Below are 22,435 nucleotides of genomic sequence, written 5' to 3'. Positions count from 1 at the left end.
GTGATTTCTTCCAGTCTGGTGCTATAGTTCGTCCATACAACATCAAGTGCTGCACCACGTCAAGTCTCTGCTTCTACATTTGCAGCATTCCAGCCCTTTGTCAGCATCCCTGCATGGAGCAAATTGCAAATTTATGGTTGGAGTCTGTGGTGCATCTGTTTTAAAAGCGAGGTTTTTTTTACACCTGTGTCTGGCAATTATCTATCTTAAATGCTAGATCACTTACTCTTTCTCACTGCCAATTTTCATGTTCTTTCTCATTATTGTTAGAACCAGTCTCATCCACTCTACCCTGTAGATTTTGCGCATGACTTGGGGAGTGAAGCGAGGGGTGTCGAGCATTTATTGTGTCTGTTAAAGTCCTTGGCAATACCTACTTAACTGCTTTTCTTTATTGGGAAATGTGTTACCGGTGTTTGCTGCAAAGTGGGTAAACTGTTTGACCTAGAAAGAAGTGAAATGACCAAATTTGGACTTTGTCTCTTCTCCAACAGAACTATAGCTGAGGTCACCAAACTAGAAAACAAAAGCAGGAAAGGGCATTTCCTCTCTGTTAAGGCGTCTTCCAAGCATCCTTCATATTGCATCTGCTAAATTGGCACAGATCAGTATTTTATGTCGTTCCTCCTTTAATCAATAATGTTTAGTCCCCACCAAGATTTCGATGACTCCATGCATGCTGGTTGTATGTCTGCTTTTCTCTGCTTATTTTGCTTCATAACTAATTTGTCTTGGTGAAACTAAAACTGATTTCTCGAGGATAAATTTGGAGAGTAAGTGCTGTTTCCTGTGTAATACAATATTCTAATCTCGAGATGTTATTGCAGGTCCTTACAAGTTCTGTCAGAAATTCAAAGTCCAAACCTGTTTTTTTTCTCTTATTAAGTGTTCTTCTTGACCTAAACATTCTAAGCATGTTAACACACACAAAATGCTGGAGGAACTCGCTAGGCCATGCAGCATCTACAGAAAGGAGCAAACAGATGCCATTTTGGGCCAAGACCCTTCATCAGTACTGGGGAAAAAAGAGATGGGAAGTCAGAGCAAGAAGGTGGGGGGGGCAGGAAGAGGTACAAGGTAGTAGGTGATCAGTGAAACTGGGCGTGGAGAGGGGTGAAGTAAAGGGCTGGGAAGTTGATTGGTGAAAGAGATAAAGGGCTGGAGAAAGGGGAATCTGATAAGAGTGGACGGAAGGCCATGGAAGGAAGGGAAGGGGGAGGTGCACCAGAGGGAGGTGATGGGCTGGTAAGGAGATTAGGTGAGAGAAGGAAATGGGAATGGTGAAGGGGGGACAATTACTGGAAGTTCGAGAAATTGATGTTCATGCCATCAGGTTGGAGGCTACCTAAATGGAATATGAGGTGTTGCTCCTCCAACCTGAGTGTGGCTGCATAGCGGCAGTAGAGGAAGCCACGGACTGACTTATGGGAATGGGAAGTAGAATTGAAATGGGTGGCCACTGGGAGATCCCACTTTTTTCAGCAGGCAGAGCATAGGTGCTCACTGGTGGTCTTCCAGTCTACGTTGGATTTAAGAGTAGTGGCAGATCCATTTGAAATTCAAGAAAGTAGCAAAACTCCAATAACTCCCACACAAGTCATCCAATGATACTAGACTTAAGCCATGGTTCACAAAAATCTTCTCAATCTTCCGGAGCTTCAGGGCATCTCTTCGCAATAATGTCCCCTTGCCAAATTTATAGATCTTCTCTAACAGCTCTCCTAGCAACCAATGCTTTTAAATTCATTTTTTTTTTACAATTTATCACAATCAAGGCCTGCCATCACATAGCAATAAATTGGAAGCAAAATTAATGAGGAAATACACATAACAGCTACCAAGTTATGACAAATGAGTCAGAGGTCAGAATCAAAAACGGCCAATAAATGCCAAAGATTTAGAATATCTAATGTTCCAAATAATTAGAATTGAGAGAACAGAAGTAAATTCTACAGTCCTTCACTGAGCTGGGAAAGTCAGTTTTAGCTTGAGCATTAACTATGCATCTAACAATAAACAACTTTTGCATCAACATTAACAGGATGGGCAGGAACTTGATGAAAAATGCAGCAGTTCTGCACAGAATAGTTGGCATTTCTCAATGTGAATACAAAAGTTTAAAGAATTTTGGGCAAACGTCCCAGACCTGTTGGCTTCTTTGTTGGCAGTTCCCTCACTGTTCTGACTTTGACTTTGGAAGTACATGGGAAATCCAGCAGTATGTCTATATTTATTGCAGTTCTCTCTTCTCCCCCCCCCCCCCACCCCCCACAGCATTTGCAAGAGGGGATCTGCAGTCTTGAAGAAGGGTCTCGGTCTGAAACGTCAACTATCTATTCATTTCCATGGATGCTGCTTAACCTTCGGAGCTCCTCCAGCAGACTGTGTGTGTGTCTTTAGATTTCTAGCATCTCTTCAGGTTTATGAGGGGATTTCGCTGCTTTAGAGGAATGACTATGTGAAGCCCTATATATCTATTCAATCACTTGACTAAAAATTTAGATTTTTTTTCATTTTGAATATATATTAATTTTAAATATTTTTATTGTTGGGAGCATTCAGAAGTACTGAAATTCCTTGACTGTTTTGTCATTGGCTAAGTTGGGGTGTAGCTTAATCAACTACAATATGTGTGTGTGTGTGCGTGTGTCTGCTGTTTCATTAGGAGGGTTTGTTGTGGCTGTCACGTCATGGCCGTGTGCTGCACAAAACACTCATCTAAAATTGATCTTGCTGCCATTTTTGGATCGGGGAAGCTACAGGTAGCTTGGTCAGGAAAGGTTTAAGACTGTAATGGCTGGGTAGGTCTCTGGTGTATGGGAAACGCATGTTGCTAGTGGCAAGTACAATCCCTCTGACTGTTTGTTCGTTGTGTGCTGCATTGCATGATGTATGCGATCATGGTCTTTCTGTGAGCGTCATTGTTCTTGGCAAATACTCCGACTGAAGTGGTTTGCCATTGCCTTCTTCTGAGCAGTGTCTTTACAAGACAGGTGGCCCCAGATATTACCAATGCTTTTTCAGAGATTGTCTTCCTGGCATCAGTGGTTGCATAACCAGGACTTATGAGCAGCTGGTGCACATCACACGACCATCCACTCCCTGCTCCCGTGCTTCACGTCACCCTGATTTGGGGGGGGGGGGGGGTGGGCTAAGCAGGTGCTACACTTGCCCAAGGGTGACCTGCAAGCCAGCAGAAGGAAAGAGTGCCTTACACCTCCTTTAGTAGAGATATATCTCCACCCACTGTAACCGTAGTGTGTGCTGTGTGCTGGACAGTAACTGTCACGGGTTGTACTAACATCTATGCTGCTACTTCTGGGCATGACCCAGGAATTGGTTTTGAGTTCTCTGGAGCATTATCATTTGTGAGCAACCTGTTGGAGAGCTATGTGTTGTTTATTCATACTGGTGATGTCTATCGATATTTCTGGATTGATCTACTGGTCAGGGTAATGTCTGATCCTCCAGCCTATTGTACCCTGATACAAGGTTAACAGGCTGGTTTGTGTGAGATCTAGCTGCCACTGCACTGATGCGCTCTGGCTGGATGTCAGGCTTCTTGATGTAGAGTTGAGGTACTACCCAGGAAACCTTGACCAACTTCAACAGAAGGTGCAGTGGAGTTTGGCCACCTTTAGCTTTTAGATGGCACTTGATTTTTAGATATATTTAAGAACCACTGAGACTTGTGTGCAACCAGGCATTTAAAAACGCTGAAGTTTAAAAACCAGAGCTTCTTGGCAATAATTAAAAGCATCAATTGAAAATAATTTGCCTTCCATTTTGTTACCAACCTGCAGACTTGAAATCCTTTTTGGAATCGCTTGGATCTTTGATCCTGCAGTTCATTTGAGTGGTTCTCATTCCCCAGAGTAAAGTGGGGAATCCCAGCAAGACAGAGCACTCGGATATAGTAATGGGCCCATCACCACGAGTCACTCACTAATCCTGGACACTGTGGGAAGGTTCAGACATACTGACTGTGGCAAGTTCTGTTTGGAACAGCAGATGCCAGCCAGCAAGGTATAGTCTGGATGATCTTCATTATTAGTTAGCATATTGGCAGCTTTTCTAAAAATCTAGTATAAATGTTAATATTTTAATACAGTGGATTCCAGGTAATTGAACCCTCAGTTAATCAGGACAGGCACTTATTTGGCCCAACTCTTAAAGAACAAAAGCTAATCGAAAATAGCTGGGATTCCTTCATATATTCGGGGCACTACACTGCTTAATTGTGGCAGGAGACTGTTGCTGAACAGCTTCTAATGAGCATCAGTGGCCTGCACTTGTGTGGCCGTTGGACACCACACCATGCTTAGAACGAACAGTTTTTAAATTGCGTCAGTTGCATGTGTTTTTGTTCAAAACAAAAAAAGAAGCAGTGATTTTTGTCACTGATAGTTGGCGAGAAATAAGCTGTAAGACGGTTCGGAACTGATTTGCTCACTGTGGCTTCAAGCATTGAGACTTTGAGATACCAGAAACGGCTGGGAGTGAAAATGAAATGATACTACTACTTCAATTTATGAACTATGAAGAAATTCTAAGGTAATACACACAAAGTACTAGAGGAGCTTAGCAGGTCACGGTCCTGATGAAGGGTCTCTGCCCAAAATGTTGACTGCCTATTCCCATCCATAGATGCTGCCTGACCTGCTGAGCTCCTCGAGCACTGTGTGTGTGTGTGTGTGTGTGTGTGTGGCATCTTCAGTTTGTGACTCTTGTTTCTACGAATTTGAAGGTATTGATGATCTTGAATGTTAAAATGAAAATTAAGAATTGTCAAAAGCATTGTATGAAAGCTGTCCATCATTTGCGCTGATTTTTATTTAGTCAATTAAAAGAATGCTGCACTGTACTTTGGAGGAATTCCGCCGGTAGCGATTAGGAACTAATACACAGTTTTATAGTACTGCAGTAGTATTGGTAATATTCTGTATTTCATTCAAATACATAATTTGTTGCTCAGTTAAACAGCAGTTTGACTTTTCTTTAATACCTTTTTAAGTATTTCTTTGAAACTTCAGCTAATTGGGGCAGCCACTCAATTGGACCAAAATTGGGTCTTGATGTGTCCCAATTAATTGAAATGCACTGTATTTAATTTTATGGTGGATTTTTAGAAAAGATACCAATGTGCTAAGAATGATAAGATGATCCCATTTTTAGCATCAGTTTGTTTCTGCTGCTACCGGTGAGAGTTTGTACGTTCTCCTCATGACCACATGTGTTTCCTCCAGATACTGTAGTTTCTTCCCGCATTCCAATGTACAGGTTAATTGATCACATGAGTCTAATTGGGCAGCGTGAGCTCATTTGGGCAGGAAAGGCCTTTAATGTGCTGTACTGTATCTGTAAATATTAATATTTAATGAATCATGCACGCTATACTTTCTGTAAACGGTCATCAATTTTATTCCTATGACTTAATTAAGCAATGTTTAATTATATCTAATGAAGTGAGAAGGACAATTTACAGCTTCTAAAATTGTAAGGTGACAGAAAGCAGCTGGTGGTATTGAGTTAGTCAAACCTACAGCTGTGGAGGACAGGTTTAGGTATTGTCTATTTGTATATACCTCTGGCGACGCCAATTTAAATTGCATTTGTGTATTAGACTCCAAATGTTCTGTGGAGTACATTGAGAATATCGTAAACTGTATCATCTAGTCTGTGATATCCTCCTGGCTGTTTTAAAAAAAAAGAACAGGTGAAGAGGGCATGTTCATTTGTTTTGCATAAGTAAACCAGGAAGTGGAAAAGCCTGCCTCTGAGCCCAGTGGGATCAAGGTCTTAATCCTGTGCTTTTGAGAAGGTTACTGTACTACTAACGTTTATGAAAGGATTACCTAAATGAAACCGTACAAGAATTTTCTGCAAGAAATTGCAACATTGAAGGGTAAGTTTTCTTCAAACCCTCAAGCTATCGCAGGGTAAATTGTACAGATTCAGTAAAACGGTGCAAGCTGGACTATGTCTGTTGCTGATCAGCCTTTTCTCCTCCATGTCTGGAATTTTAAACTGCAGTTACAGCTTTAAAACAGAGTACAGTTGTAGTTAAAGTTGATGAAAAGCACTGTCATCCATGTGTCAGTTATGTGCTTCATAATCTTTTGTTCTTGTGGAAACATTTTTTTAATTACGGCATTTAGTGACTAAAATTGAAATGTGAATAATTTTAGGTAAGGATGGCACTCTCATTTGATTGTGGCCTTAATTTGTTGTTCAATTTTTCTAGATCATGTGCAGTTAAAACGATGTGTGAAATGGTCCTTCATGAACTGTTAAAGTAAAACTTGTAACATGGAAAGTAAAGACTTCAGCTTGGGGTGTCTGAGTTCAATCTTGACGCTGTCTGTATGGAATTTGTACGTCCTCCCCATGGAATGCATGTGTTTGGTCTCGGTGGTCCGAGTTCCGACCATGGTTCAAAAAATGTACCGATTAGTTGGTCATTGTAAATTGTCCTGTGATTAGGCTAGGATTAAATCGGGGGATGCTGGGCGGTGCATCTAGAAGAGCCTATTCCGCACAGTAATTCGAAATAAATAGATATACTAATTTGATGTCTGCTTTGTAAAATCTTTTCTTTTCCCACATAAATTTCCTTGTAGAAGAAACCTAATTCTAAATCTGCATGGAAATTCTGAATCTGCAAGGAAGTGTTCCAAAAATTTAGAATATGAAGGAACTGCAAAGGTAAATAAATTATTACTTCATCAGAACTGGGGGAAAAAATGCAAACTGTGTTCTAATTCGTGTTATAGTGCTGGATCAACTTGTACCAGCTCTGCAAAGTTCTTCAAAGAAAATTAGCCAGGAGTTTGTGATCCATGCTTTTGTGTGTTTGTTTGTAGCCCATGGACTTTTGGACCTTCACGCAGCAAATAAATGACAGTTCATTATTTACTGTGTAAATTTGACCTGTTAATCTTACCCTTTGTGAATGTAACCATTATTCCCTCTTTACAAATCCTGTGAAACAAAATTCCTGCAATTATATCTGGAAGAAACAAAATCCAGAGTTCTCATTAGTGTAGATACTCCCTTCCTCCTTTGTCCATCTATTTAAAAACTTGGAATCATTCAGTGATTCATGAACAAAGTTCTTGTATGTGCTGCTGCAGTGTTTGTAGAAGGTGACTAGTCAGCTTCTCTGACTGTGATCTGCAGAGAAAAATTGTATTAGTGTAATGTTGAAGGTACCAAGTTGTTTAATGAATTTGTCAAGTGGTTCTGAAAAGACTGATATACTGTTGTTAGAGATGCAATTAGCTTGTTATATCACCATTTTGATTATTGTGTCTATATGTGTAACCAGTAATTTCAGTACGAAATGTGGCCGTTGCCTAGTTGCAACTCAGACCTGATGACCTTATCACAATGCAGACAAGAAAAAATCTGCAGATGCTGGAAGTCCAAGCAGTGCGCACAAAATACTGGAGAAACCCTGCAGGCCAGGCAGCATCCATGGGGGGGGGGGGGGGGGAGAGTACAGCTGACATTTCAGGCTGAAACCCTTCAGCAGCACTTGCCCGAAATGCCGACTGTATTTCTTTTCATGGATGCTGCCTGGCCTGCTGGGTTTCTCCAGCATTTTGTGTGTGTGTGTGTGTGTGTTTTTTTATCACAATGCAGGTTCACATGACTACTCGTTGGCAGCATAATGGTTCTGTACAGCATTTGCTTCATTAACTGGCTTTTGAAGCCAGTCCTTAAGCAGAAAATACTGGGTTGTCATGGTCTTCACTGGAATCCATAGTGTTTTGTTTTTAGTTTACTGTATTTATAGTAGTTGCCCTTCATTTTACATGTCGTACAGTTCTGATAAAAGTCTAAAGGTTATATAGAAAATGTTATTTATTTTATTAAGGTAAGAGATAATTTTGATATTTAATAGTTCTTGCCATGAGGGAGAGGGTTGCTGTAATATGTGGGTGAGCTACTCTTTTCTGCTTTGAATCTGCTCCCCCCCCCCGCCCTAATTTGTTTTGTGTCCTTGTGCACAAGCCGTTGAAAGGCAAGATGCAGGTGTAGTAAGTGATTTGCAAAGGCAAGTGACATGTTGACCTCTAGGGAAAGAGGAGGAATAAAACAAAATTATGTTGCCTGATAGCGGTTATGATGACTTCATCTAGGATAACGTATATAGTAACAAGCAATCCGCTGAAGGTATTCAGTGGATCGAGCAACACCTATAGGGGGAAAGGAGTTGTTGGCTTTTTGGTTCAAAACTCTGCATCGGTCTTGAAATGTTGCAAATTTCTTTCTTCTTGCAGATTCTGCTCAACCGGTTGAGCTCCTTCAGCAGTAACACACACAAAATTGCTGGACGAACTCGGAAAGTCAGGCAGTATCTGTGGCAGGGCTCCCAGCCCTTTTTATGCCGTGGACCCTTGCCATTAACCAAGGAGTCCGTGGACCCCAGGTTGGAAAGCCCTGATCCTTTGGAGAGAAATAAACAATTGCTGTCTCAGGCCAACGCCTCTCATGAGATGCTGCCTCACCTGCTGAGTTCCTCTGACATTTTGTGTGTGTTGCCCTGGATTTCTAGTATCTCCAGAACTACTTGTGTTTGAGTTCCTTCCAGCAGATTTTTATTTTCTCCAGATTCCAGCATCTGCAGTCTCTTGGATCTACACCGTGGTATATAGGTTTTGATATACTCCTTCAAATACAAAATGTGTGCAACAGAAGGGGGAGCATTTAGGATTCACTGGACAAGTTCCTGAGATGGGGAAAGTATTGTATGTGAAGAGAGTTGAGTAGGGTAGAACTGTACTCCCTAGAGTCTGGAGGGAAGAGGGGATCCCACTGAAACTTGCAAAATTCATTGAGGCTTGACAGGATGGATTTGGAGACTATGCTTGCCATATTGAAGGTTCTGGAATAAGTGGTCATAATTTCAGAATAAGAGATAGCTATTTAGCATTGATAAAGAAACATCTCTTCTTGAAGAGGATGATTCTTTTTCAATTCTTTACCCTGGAAGACTGTGAAGTTGTCTTGTAGGTCATTCAACGCCAAGGTTGATGGATTTCTTTATCTCAGAGGAAGATGGGGGTAGTGAAGGGAAGTGTCATTGTCAATGATTGCCGACTGTCTTATTGAATGGCGGAGCAGGGTCATATGGCCTAATCCAGTTCGAAGTTCTAAAACAGAAATCAGAAAATGCTAGAAATACTCAATAAGTCGTGCCACGTCTATGGAAAGAGAAACTCTCAACGTGGCAGGTTAAAGTCCCTTCATCAGAACAGAAAAGACCTGAGCTTGTAGAGCTTCAGGGCAGGCAGGAGTTGGAAGATCTTCGGGGTCAAACCAGGGTGACCATAGAGATGAGGCTGTCTGGCCAATGAGTGAATGGGTGGAGGTGGAGAATGAGAACACAAACAAGAATGTGAGAGTTGCAAAATGCACTGCTGGAGGACATGTTCAGCAGGTCAGTCTGGGCATGTTTTCCATTTCCAGAGAGAGAGAGAAAAATGTAAAAGAAGAATTTGGGTGAATAAATAAGCTGAGCTAATGTTATAGTTGGATGACTGATACAGGCTGAGAAATCAAGCTATCTGAAGCTGTAGGGTTCAATATAGAGTCCAGAAGGCTGCAGGGTCCCCAAACAGAAAATGGGGTGGTGTTCCTCAAACTTGCCATGGGCCCTATTGTGAAAATGCAGGAAGCTGCAGACTGATGGGTGATAGTGGGATGGAGACAGGCAATGGAAAACTCGGCCAAACGGACTTAATGCAGGCGTTCGGAAACGCAATCAACCTACCTGAGCTTGGTTTCTCCAACACCGCCTAACGCTTTCCAACCTGCACCAAAGGCATTAGCTGACTTAATAGGCTGTCAGTGGGATTGTGAATTTTTTTGTGCTGCGTGTCTGATTAAACATGGTATGCGTTTTTGTGTCGCAACTTGAATTGGGCGGGATGGAATTCTGCTCTGAAGCTTCTATCACCTCCAAATGGAGAAAAGCCGCCTGTAGATTGGACTGGCCATATTATCATATTTAAACACCTGCCTTTCTGTTCGAATCCATTCCATAGGATTGTGGTTCAAAGTGGATTTGATGAAGTAACTGCCATATGTTAAGTATGTAAATTCTATTGCTTATGAAATAGAAATCGAGGCCTCCTGTCTGCTATCATTTTGGATCCCCCCCCTCCCCCTCCCACTTTCAAATCTCTTACTAGCTCTTCCTTCAGTTAGTTCTGACGAAGGGTCTCGGCCTGAAACGTCGACTGTACCTCTTCCTAGAGATGCTGCCTGGCCTGCTGCATTCACCCGCAATTTTGATGTGTGTTGCTTGAATTTCCAGCATCTGCAGAATTCCTCGTGTTTGCCCATTCAGTTTTGATGTTTTCTCACTTTGCTGTTGTCAAGTGTATCCCACTTTGGCAAAGATGCAAAATTGCATCACAGTTAGAATTTCACCTCCCCTTTTAAAGTGAATGTGTTAAGGGGTTGGGGAAGGTTCCTCCTAATAGTCGTGGAAACATGCAGCACAGAAGCAGGTCCTTTGGCCCATCATATTCACGCCATTACCGTAAATGGGAATTCTTATCACCAAGTTATTAATTCAGTACTTTGAGCACTTGTGCTTTCAGGAGTGAAATATGACCGGGTGAAGCCAGAGCGTTTAATTAACGTGCAGCGTTCTGGAGGGAACAGGGTCAAATGCAGGCATATGGGCCCAACTCAGTTGGGCAGCTTGGTCAGAATGGCTGAGTTGACCTGAAGGGCCTGTTTTCTGTGCTGTGTAGCTCTATGGATCTGATAACGATCACAAAGTTTGGACCAAAATAAAACTGTGGAGATATTTGCCCAGAACGGTTGTGGTCATGGGACCCTGATTGCCTGTGTCGTACAGCACATCATGATGATGATGACAATGATTGGGAAATTATTCCAAAATTCTTTCAGAATTCGTGCTGCCCTGATGTGCACTTATTTTAAAACTGAACTATGCCTTGAACTCTACCACTAAATATCAATGATCAGTTTTATAAAATCACTGTGACCTGACGCAGGCCCTACCATGGGAGTTTACAACTTCATGTTGTCCGTTCCTAATGTGTTTTTTAAGGAAGAGGGATTATCCTCACCCAGTCATCGAGTGTTTCCTTTATGCCCGTTTTGTTGTTCAGCCCATCCAGTCCATGCAATCTCATCAATTGCTGCTTATTTCCCTGGAATCTCTTCTCTCTAGCTCCCCCATGATTCTCTTATCACTCAGCAGCGCCAGGGGCAATAGCCAGTTAGACTAACGACCAGCACACTTTAGAGGTGGGAGGGGAAAGCACCGGTGGGGAAACTCGTGCACTCAAGGGTAGAGAATGTACGGACTCCATATAGACACCAAAAGAACTCTGAATTGGGCCAAGGTCAACAAGGCTAATTCTAAGTCCAATAAACTCTTCATTGTTGCAAGTTGCTCTTAAAAATAACAAAACATGATCAACCACCCAGCATCAATGTAAGTATTGGATTTGGGGGCCACAGAAGTGTCTCCAGTCCTGTTCTCCCTAGTGTCCTCACCACTAATATCTGAGAGAGCCAATCCACAGACTGTTGAATGATGCCATAAGTCTACCTTTTTAGCAAAACATCCCAGACTCTTTACTCTTCGTGGATAGATTTCCCTGCCCCTTTAGCAGGTCAGATACACCAACCAATTGGGCACAAAGGAATATAATCAATGGATCTGCTCCTGGAAATTCCAGGCTCCCAAATCTCTTGGTTTATCCTGAAGATATTTAGCAAGTGTTGATTCATAAGCACAAGAATAAGGGCAAGTTGGAGGAAGGTTGATTTCTGTCATCATTAGATAGGTAGAGGTAGCCAAATGAAATTTCCCTCAAGGGTACTGTAGGAGGTTTGATTCTGACCATGAATATTAATTAAAATAGTATTGATCCTCCATAGCCTGTGATATTCTAAAAAAAATTTCATTAGCAAGTCATCAGAATTTTATTTACTGCAAAGTGATGTGGTTCTCTGGCTTGATATTGAATTGTCCTTGTAAATAGAACTGCCAACGCCTGCAGCAGAATACATCAATCGATATTTCATTGGAAATTATGGCATTTGATTTGTTTTTCATGTTTACTTACTATGCATTCCCTTTGGCATCTATGACCAAACATGAATTTTCCAGCTATTTTCAGGGTACAATTGAAAGTTTGCTTACTTCAATTGGCAAAGTTATTCCAGTCAACTGTGAACATTATTGAAGCAATGGCAAGTCCAACAATGTTATACCAAAATTACACTAGACAAGTAGTTACAGCTCAAGGTCATATTAGGTAACGCACAACCACTTGAGGAATTTGGATTCCTTCTGTGGTTGCATTGCAAGGATGTTTAGATGTGCTGATGTCTCCTCTTTTTCTCCTTTCTGGTATCTCTTATCAGGCACAGCTGTAGCAAGCATAAAAGGCAGTTTCTAGACTATATGGTTTTGGTAATTAATGATCCATGTGGGAATCAGAACCTTTATTAAGCAAAGTTTAATTCCTTGCCTTTCTTTACATTTTTTTTAATGTATCGATAGATAGGGTAAATGCAAGCATGCTTTTTCTTGCTGAAGGGTCTCGGCCCAAAATGTCGACTGTATTCTTTTCCATAGATGCTGTCTGGCCTGTTGAGTTCCTCCAGCATTTGTGTGTGAGGCCTTTTTCACTGAGGTTGGGTGGGCCTACAGCTGGAGGTCATGGGTTAAGGGCGAAAAATGAAAAGCTTAAGGGACACATGAAGGGAAACTTCTTCACTTAGCGAGTAGGGAGAGTATAGAGCGAGCTGCCAGTGCAAATGGTGCATGCAAACCTGCTTACAACGTTTAATAAGGAGTTTGGATAAGTACAGGGATGGCAGGAGTATGCAGGGGTATTGGTCCCAATGCAGGTCGATGGGACTAGGCAGTTTAAATGGTTTGATATAGACCAGGTGGGATGAAGGGCTTGTTTTTGTGCTGTACTTTTCTACGACTAGATTTTAGAACACTTTTGAATACTGGTATCATTCAAGACATAATGTTAATTACCAATGACACGGCTTAGTAGAATCTTCCTCCATTAAGTTTTATTCAAGGTCTATCTATGAACCTTTATCCATCCCAAAGTGCCGGGCAAGTCCAACGCCTTGAGACACAAAACATACCGTTGAAGGCCATTTATGGAAGAGCAATAGCACAATGTGTAGTAAACTATAGTGCAGATTATTTTCCTTAACTGAATCAACAGACTTTGTTGAACAACTTTAGGGAAAGAAGATGGCCCTCTTTATCTAATTTAACAGAAAATAACAGCATTTGCAATGCAAATTTTGGATTTGTATTCAAATTAGACCTTTCCTGAAACCCCTCTCCTATTTCTTGATCTGACTTTATCTCCATAGACAAACTATTCACTGACATGTATTACATGCCCACTGAGCCCCCACATCCTTATAGGCTACACCTCCTCCCACTTTGTCTCTAGTAAGGACGGGTCTCCACTTTCTCCATCTCCCACCTCTGTCACGTTTGCTTGTGAGATGAGGCCTTCCTCTCCAGGATATCGTCCTTTACCAGGAAATAGAACTTCACCAGCACCTTCCCTCCTCCTGCTCTTGCCCCACTCTTGACCCTCAAACCTTTCCTCCCCTCTTCAGATTGAGCTCTACTCGTGTTCTCTTGTTTCTTGCCTTTTCAGCTCGTCCATCAAACCATCCTTTTGATGTTTCTACAAGCTGCAGTGTGATTTTTTTTTCCCCCCGCCAGCTACATCTTTCCCTCTCCTTGCCCTTTCCTGCTCCCACAGGAAATTAAAGGAGATGTAACATTTGCCCATACACAACTCACTCACTTCCATGCAGAGACCTTTGCTGAACACCAACGCGCCATCCGCCACATGGAGTTGCTGGCCATTTTGATTCCCCTACACGGACCCTCCATCCTCTGCCTCCATTGCTGCCAGGGAGAGGCCAAGTGCAACTGAGAGGAATGGTGCCTCTTAATCCACCACCTAAGGATGTGAACTTTGAATTCTGCAATTTTTTTTTTTGATAACCTTCGCCATCTTTCCTTCTTTATCTCCTTTAGAATCAGAGTCGGGTTTAATATCACCAGCATATGTCATGAAATTTGTTAACTTAGCGACAGCAGTACATGATAAGCATAGAATAAAAAATAAATCAATTACAGTAGTTGAATTAAAAATAGTGCAAAAACAGAAAAAAACTACATATTTGTATATCTATCCAGTTCTTCCTACATGCCCAGCCCTGATAATCTTGTTTCATTTCCCTCCATCATCCACTCAAATCTCCCTCCTGCCATCGCTCTTCCCTACCCCTCCTTCCTTCACTTCTTCATACTGGTTTCCACCCCTCTATCCTTTCAGTCATTGGCTCTTACTTTCCCTCAAGAGATGCTGACTGACATATTGAGTTCTTCCTGCACTTTGTGTTTTTGCTTAAATTTTAAAAATACTGCTTTGAGAAAAGTGGCTACTGAATTGGCTGATTTTTTTTTTCTCACTTTCCTTAGCACTGCTATGATGTAGGTATAGTTCATTGTTTTTCAAGTCAGATTGATTTTGATTCTAATTGAAGTTACTGGCTTTCGAGGAAGCTCTCAACATTAAACGAGTTCTTTTTGATGAAAGGATACTTGTCAGTTTGGAAACATTTTTAAATTTGCTATTAAATTGATAAAATCTTTAACTTTGAGTTAAGTAGCCGGGTCACTTGTGATCTTGGCATTCTGATTAAAATGCTTGTAAAATCTTGATTGGCTTTGATTAAATCGCACAAGTTGTGACAAGTTACAAAATAATTTTTATAAGCAAAATTTTATCTTTTAAAGGCTGCTTCATGGCAGATTGTAGGCGAATGTAAAATTAGTTTTGAATGAAAATTGAATGGAAAAGCTTCGCAGTTATGTCCAAAACACAGTTTGTGCTTAAATGCTTCGTATTTAAAACAAAAGCACATTGCCCCATGGGAATGTTGTTCCAATGGTGTTTGAGATTTTAAATCTTCCTTAATCCTACTAGTTATATGAGGTAAAGCTGTTGGCCCGCTCTGAAGGGATGGCAGCTGTTACCTTGTATCTCTGATAATCCTGACATCCAGGCTGTCTGTGAGAAGCTGACGTGTTCGCTACCTGTGACTGTGTGGGTTTCTTCTCGCATTCCAGCGAGATGAATTGGTAGGTTAGTTGGTTACTGTAAATTGCCCTTGGTGTTAGGTTCCTGACGAAGGGTCTCAGCCTGAAACGTCGACTGCACCTCTTCCTAGAGATGCTGCCTGGCCTGCTGTGTTCACCAGAAACTTTGATGTGTGTTGCTTGGTGTTAGGTGGATGGTTAAAATATGGAGGGAGATGACACCCGCAAATTTCTACAGATGTACCGTGGAGAGCATTCTAACTTGCTGCATCACTGTCTGGTATGGGGGTGTGGGGTGGTGTCTACTGCACAGGATTGATATAAGCGGCAGAGAGTTGTAAACTTAAGTCAGCTCCATCATGAGCACTCGCCTCCGTGACAGGCAAGTGCTCATGATGGAGCTGACTTAAGTTTACAACTCTCTGCTGCTTATATTAAGGATCGATCCCTCAAGAAAGGTGGCGTCCATCATTAAGTAGCCCTATCACCCAAGAAATGCCCTCTTCTCACTGCTACCATCAGGAAGGAGGTACAGAAGCCTGAAGGCACGCACTCAGTGATTCAGGAATAGCTTCTTCCCTGCTGTCATCTGATTTCCGAATGGACATTGAACACATGAGCACGACCTCACTGCTTTTCAACTTTTTTTTATTTTGCACTACTTATTTAATGTAACTATTTTATGTACTTGCTGTAATTCATGTTTTTTCTATTAGTATGTCTTCATTGTACTGCTGCCACAAAGAGAATAAATTTCACGACTGATGCTTGTGATGTTAAACCTGATTCTGAAATGTGAGAGGAATAAAATGGGATTTGTGTAGGGTTGATGTCCAAGTTGCCTGATTCCAGTTCTGTGACAGTCCGCAGTTGCCTTTTCTAACTTTTCAGAATATTTAAAAGGATTTCTCATCCTGTCTCATCCACTTTAGGAAAGCACTCCAACTCAAACCTATTAATTAGTTAAACTTGCAACAACCGTTGGTCTTTTCAGCTTCAAAGAAAGTGGTCCACTTTCTCTTGCGAAAACCCAAATGCTGCAGGGCCTCAAAGGTTCAAAGTACATTTATTATCAAAGTACATATAAATTATACAACCTTGGGATTCATTTGCTTAAAGGCAGCCATGAAACAGACCTGAAGAACCCAATTTAAAAAAAAGACCAACACCCAATGCATAAAAGACTAAAAAAACATACAAATCATGCAAACAGTTAAGACAAGCAAAACATTCAGAACGAAAGTGAGTCCATTGACTAGACAGTGGGTCAAGCAGCATCTATAATCCGTCCACTTGTCCTTTCTGTAGCTGGGAGGAGTCAGTGTACCACATTTACATGGAATGTGAGCGGTTGCAGTCCCTATTGCAATATTTGAAGGGGTGCTCCTCAAGTTTTGATTGCATTTCAGCCTCGCACTCCTGACCTGGGCATCCTGTATGGAGTGGGGGGTGGGGGAGAGGTGAGAGTCTCCTGGAGGATCTACTGGTGGGCTTACTTCTGGGCTTGGCCAAGATGGCAGTAGGTGTTAGGCAGTCGAAGGCTCTTCCTGGGCTGATTGCCTGCCCCTCTTCCAGGGATATGTTAGTGCCCAGGTATCTCTGGAGAGGGAGCATGTGGTCACCATGTGGGGGAGTTCTGGGAATAGTGCCCCCTGGGAATTTACTGTTTTAAAGAAAATAATAATGATATTTCAATTTGAATATGTTCACTGTCTTGTAAATACCTGATGTTTGTATTTGGTGGGTTTTTTTGCGTGAATAAGCTTTTGTTTTGTAAAAAAAAAAGTAGCATCTGTGGAGCCAAAGGGATGGTCGATGTCTGGGGTTTTGCCTCAAGACTTGTATCCTCAGCTCTTCAGTTATTTTGGTGTTTCCTATCAAAAATCATCAGACTTTTCAGCCCCTTTTCCTGGATAATAATTTCTTTTTGCAAAACTCTAAAGCACATTTGCTAAAATCTGGAATGAAAACAAAATGTCAGGAAGTTTTTGTACCTGGGGTTCACTATTAATAGCTTATTTTCATTTTCATTTACTCCAAGGTACTATATCCTTGCATCCGAGGGTTGCATTTTATTATATTTAAATGCTTGTCAGTTTTCTCAGAATATTACTCACTTAACACTTTTGCTAAACTTAATCCTGATCTCCAGTGCTGTCCGTGAAGAGTTCACATGTAATTTCCCTCCGACTGTGTGGGATCCCTTCAGGGGCTCCTGCTTCTGCCCCTAGCCTCTGTAGTATTCAGGACATCTTCAAGGATCAGTACCTCAGAAAGGCAGCATCCATCATTAAGGACCTCCGTCACCCAGGACATGGCCCCCTTCTCACTGTTACCATCAGGAAGGAGGTACAGAAGCCTGAAGGCCCACACTTAGCGATTCAGGAACAGCTTCTTCTCCACTGCCATCTGATTTCTGAATGGATATTGAACCCATGAACACTACCTTACTTTTCAAGCAATTTTTTTTTTGATACCATGAGGTTGACTAATTATATACCTCAATTTCTTTTCTCACTGATGTGTGATTGTTACTATTTTCTGAAAATCTATGTATCCAGTTTCTGTTGGTTATCTTTGACTTTGTCATTGGCAAATTAATTTCACATCTTTACTCTTCTAAATCGGTCATGTTTTACCAAGTGCTTCCAAGCCTTTGGTTTTGATTACATGAGAAGTTGTCAAGCTTGCTACTGGATAGTACATCTTTCAAGAACCACTACTACCTGCTAGGGCAATGGATGGGCAATATATGTAAGCCTTGACAATGATGCTTATGTTAAACACTAGGACCTGTGCAGATGCTGGAAATTCAAAACAACACACACAAAATGCTGGAGGAACTCAACAGATCAGGCAACATCTGTGGAAAAGAGTGAACAGTCAATGTTTCAGGTCATGTTCCCATCTTCAGGACTGAAAAGGAAGGGTGAAGATGCCAGAATAAAGAGGTGGTGGGAGGGGAAGGAGGATAGCTAGAAGGTGATGGGTGAAGCCAGTTGGGTAGGAAAGGTAAAGGGCTGGAGAAGAAGGAATCTGATAGGAGAGGAGAGTGGACCATAGGAGAAAGGGAAGGAGGAGGGGACACAGGGGGAGGAGAAAGGCAGGGGAGGAGAGGTAAGAGTCCAGAGTGGGGAATAGAAGGGAGGGAGAGGGATTTTTTTTATATATACCAGAAGGAGAAATTGATGTTCATGTTATCAGGTTGGAGGCTACCAAGACAGAATATAAGGTGTTACTCCTCCACCCCGAGGGAGTTCTTCGTGATGCTTATGTGTCATATATCAATTTTATGAAAACTGATTCTGGACTTGCATAATACATGTGATGTAAGAGTGAAACTTTTAGTTGAATTGGATATTGAGATTTATTATTTATGGTTAATGTACATGCAGACAGCATATTGAAATGTTTGTATTAATACTCTGTAACTAGTCCCTTCTTTGAAGTCACTATCCTTTTGTGAGCTCCTTCAATGAATCAGAGCTGGGCTGAGCTATTCTTCTGAAACACAAGGTGTTACTTGTGCCTCGTCAGCAGCAATTGAGAATTGATTTCATAATGTGCTCATCTGGCTTTCTGGTAAACAGAAAATTAAAAGCTGGACTTTTGAACAATCTTGTGCCAGAAGAGCTTCCCTTTGGGTATATTGGTGGTTCAGTGCTGAATTTTTGTATTCTGGTCCAAATCAGGACATTGGGTTACGTGATCTAGCAAAGGAAAATCCTTTTATGGCAGATATGGCATTTAAAATCTGTTAATAACATATTTTTGATGGAATGATAAGAGAGGAGTTCTGGGACTTAATATTATCTTCAGGCTATATGAAGTTTCATGGCCTTGGATTAAATACGAGCAGCAAAGAAAAAGCTCTTCGGGCGTATATGACAAATAAACTCTTCTCGGGCTTCCAGCTGGGTACAGGTATCGATTTTTAACTGTTTTGATGAAGACGGCAGTTAGTCACCGAAACCTCGGTTATAATGGATACCCAGAGCTGGCTGGAAGCCGGAGAAGAGTTTTTATTTAGGAACAAGCAAGTTTCCACCAACTCATTCTCTTGCAGCTGTCGCACCAGTCCTCATCCATATTGAGTTACAAATGAGAGGCAAGGGTTCATAATATATTCCCAATGTTCATTGCTAGAAGGGCCTTAGTTGTGACACCATCAACATCCTTATAACATGAGTGATCAAGGTCTTTCCATGACCATGATTGTTCTTGGCAAATTTTTCTACACAAGTGGTTTGCCATTGTCTTCTTCTGGGCAGTGTCTTTACAAGACGGGTGGCCTCCAGCTATTATCAATACTGTTCTGCGGTTGTCTGCCTGGGGTGGGGGGTGTCAGTGGCCACATAACCAGGACTTGTGATATGCACCAGCTGCTTCCATTGCTTATGTGACCCTGATTGTGGTGGGGGGTGCGGTTGCTACGCAGGTGCTGCACCTTACTCAAAGGTAACCTGCAGTGGTCTTGACACCACCGATCTTTTTTTGAAAAAAAAAGGTAGCTGTGTCTGTCAGGTTGGGTATGTAGTAGCTATTTTAAAGGCCAATGTGAGGGGTAAACCTATTTGATTTTTGTCCTTGACAGTCATTGCAGATGCATTCTGTCTGCTCAAATCACCATCCTGATACCAAGGGTACCCTCCATTGTGTTGAGCGATGCAAAAGTGGGATACACTCAGAACAAATATGGCCAGCATCAAGTGGGGTCTCTGCAAGTCAATGTGAAGCATAAAGCTGCAGCGATGTCCACCACGGTCTGTAACCTCGTGGCTCAATGTGTTCTGTTGCTCAGAAGCCAGGTCAGTACCAAACCGGGTCATGATTGGTGCTGGGCAAATAAACAGCACACGGGAGCAATCTCTGAGAGGATCTCTATTCTCAATAGTGGGGCCCAGCAAGCGGTCAATGAAGCATTTGCAAAGATTGTGCTTGGATGTAACTTTTTAAAGAGAAAGATGAGCTTTATTTGTCGCATGGATGTCAAACAGTGAATTGTGTCGTTTGTAACCTGACAATGTGGACAATTGACTTGGTGTCTGGGAAATGCAGGGTGTATGGGTCCAGCCAGTTACCACTGAATTAATCTACTTTCAATCATCAGAAAAGCGCAAGCTGGCACCAGTCATGCTTTCAAACAACACTTACCAATTAGCAGTTCACAGATCCCTGGTTTGGATTTGGGCAGGAGCACTCTGTTCCAGACTTTATCCAAGCACGAATCAGTAAACTAAATTCCAGATGTGCAGTGAGATTGGCCATTCTTGAAAGTATTTGACTGAGAGACTGCATGAAGCTGAAGTAATGGACTTCAGTAGTAAAGTACTGAATCAGCCGGCGTCACAAGTTATGCTTATTAAAGATCAATCTACAGCTTCACAGCACGTGTTATGAAAGTGATACGATACCGTCCAAGATGTCTCGCTTCTGGCTCCCACAAGCCATTGGGTATACGGGTGGTTTCAAAGAGGTGAGCGAGTGTACCTCCAACAAAGCTAAAATTTAATGGCACCCTTCTCCCATCATAAATATCCCCTCCTCCACCAATGCAATGGTAAATGTGAAAAGTTCACTGGAGTCAATCACCCAGGCTAATCCAAAAGCGCCTCGCAATCCTGCAATCTTTGCCGGCATGAGAGTGAGCAATTTCAAGTTCCTGGGTGTGAATATCTGAGGACCTAACCTGGTCCCAGCATTATTGAAGACAAGACAGCAGCTATATTTCATTAGGAGTTTGAGGAGATTTGGTTTGTCCTGCACTCAAATTTCTACAGCTGCACCACGGAAAGCGTTCTGACTGGCTGCATCACTGTCTAGTATGTGGGGGTGGCGGGGTGGGTGAGGGACTACTGCACAGGATCAAAGTAAGCTGCAGGAAGTTGTAAAATTAGTCAGATCCATCATGGTACTAGCCTTCGTAGTAGCCAAGATGTCTTCAAGGAACGGTGCCGGAGGAAGCTGCTGTTCACCATTAGGGACTCCACCACCCAGGACAGCTCTCTTCTCATTGTTACCGTCAGGAAGGAGGCACAGGAGCCTGAATGCACATACTCAGCGATTCAGGAACAGCTTCCTTCCCTCAGCCATCAGGCCCTTGAATCTGTACCGATAACTTCATTTAACTTCAGTGCTCCCTCAGATTTTTAAATGGACATTGAACACCACCTCAATAATTTTTTATTTCTGTTTTTTTTTCTTTGCTTATTTGAACCTAACAATTTAATATATGTATATATTACTGTAATTCAGTTTTTTTCTGTATTATCAATGATTACTTTGTACCATTGGTGCAAAGTTAACAGGTTTCACGACATTTGCCGGTGATACTAAACCTGATTCTGAAGATGGACGAGGACAGCAAGAACTTTCAGGTTGCTCTCCAAATAACTCATTAATCCGGTTTAGAAATTGGTGTTCTTTAATCAGCACGAGCTGCCTGTCCAACAGCCTGATGGCATGCTTTCACTGAAAGGGCTGGAGTGGTTCCACGGCGGCGATCAATGTTTTATTAGGAAGAGCAAAAATTCTGACCTTGCTAACGATGCTCATGTCCTTAACAAAAAATGAATAACTAAATTTAAACTGGTCTTTCCTGGCCAACATCTGTTTCCTCCTTTTCTTGCTGGGATGAATGCTTTTTAATTTTAGCTACTTTTTTTGAAGGAACTGGATTACCCCAATGTCATGTGAATCTGATTGATAAGGATGGTTTCACAACCGGCAGTTTATTTATTTATTGAGATAGAACGCAGAATAGGCCCTTCTGTCCTTTCGAGCCGTGCTGCCCAGCAATCCCCCTAGCCTAATCACAGGAAAATTTACAACGCCTAAATTAATATATGTATATATGTACATCTTTGAACTATGGGAGGAAACTGGAGAAAACACACATGGTCACGGGGAGAACGTACAAACTCCTTGTAGGCAGTGTGGGAATTGAACCCTGGTCACCTGTACTGTAGAGCGTTATGTTAACCAGTACACTACCGTGCCACACCAGTTGTTTCAACAAACCTATCGATGATCTGTATCCTGACTTCAATTTCCATCTTTGTATTCAGCTAGTACTGGCCACAGAAGGGATTTTAAAACTTTGTGTGTGTTCATTTGAAACATTATGCAACACTGCAGAATAATTTGCGTCTCATACCTTTCACCGCAAATGCTTAAGTTCTGGAGCTCTGCCTGATTTTCTTCATTGCTACTTTCATGTAATCTTCTCCTATTCAAAGCTAATGTGTTCACATTTCTTTATTTTTAGTTTGGAATTAAAGC

General features: G+C 41.8%; 1 protein-coding gene across 19 annotated transcripts in view; it reads left to right on the top strand.

Annotated features, from left to right (window-relative positions):
• Positions 1 to 22,435, top strand: part of macf1a (microtubule actin crosslinking factor 1a) — a 590,515-nt gene that overhangs the window by 101,934 nt on the left and 466,146 nt on the right. Inside the window, exon 1 of one of the 19 annotated variants that reach the window (XM_072247357.1) lies at positions 5,839 to 5,905. The exons of the other annotated variants lie outside the window; for them this stretch is intronic. Coding sequence (XP_072103458.1) covers positions 5,860 to 5,905 — 46 coding nt within the window. The 5' untranslated portion in view covers positions 5,839 to 5,859. Of the gene's footprint in view, positions 1 to 5,838; positions 5,906 to 22,435 lie in introns of those variants that run through there. 19 annotated transcript variants of the gene reach the window in all.

This window comes from Mobula birostris, chromosome 30 (assembly GCF_030028105.1).
Source record: "Mobula birostris isolate sMobBir1 chromosome 30, sMobBir1.hap1, whole genome shotgun sequence".
Taxonomy (NCBI): domain Eukaryota; kingdom Metazoa; phylum Chordata; class Chondrichthyes; order Myliobatiformes; family Myliobatidae; genus Mobula; species Mobula birostris.
Note: the sequence above shows the minus strand (reverse complement) of the source record. Positions and strands in the feature narration are given on the sequence as shown.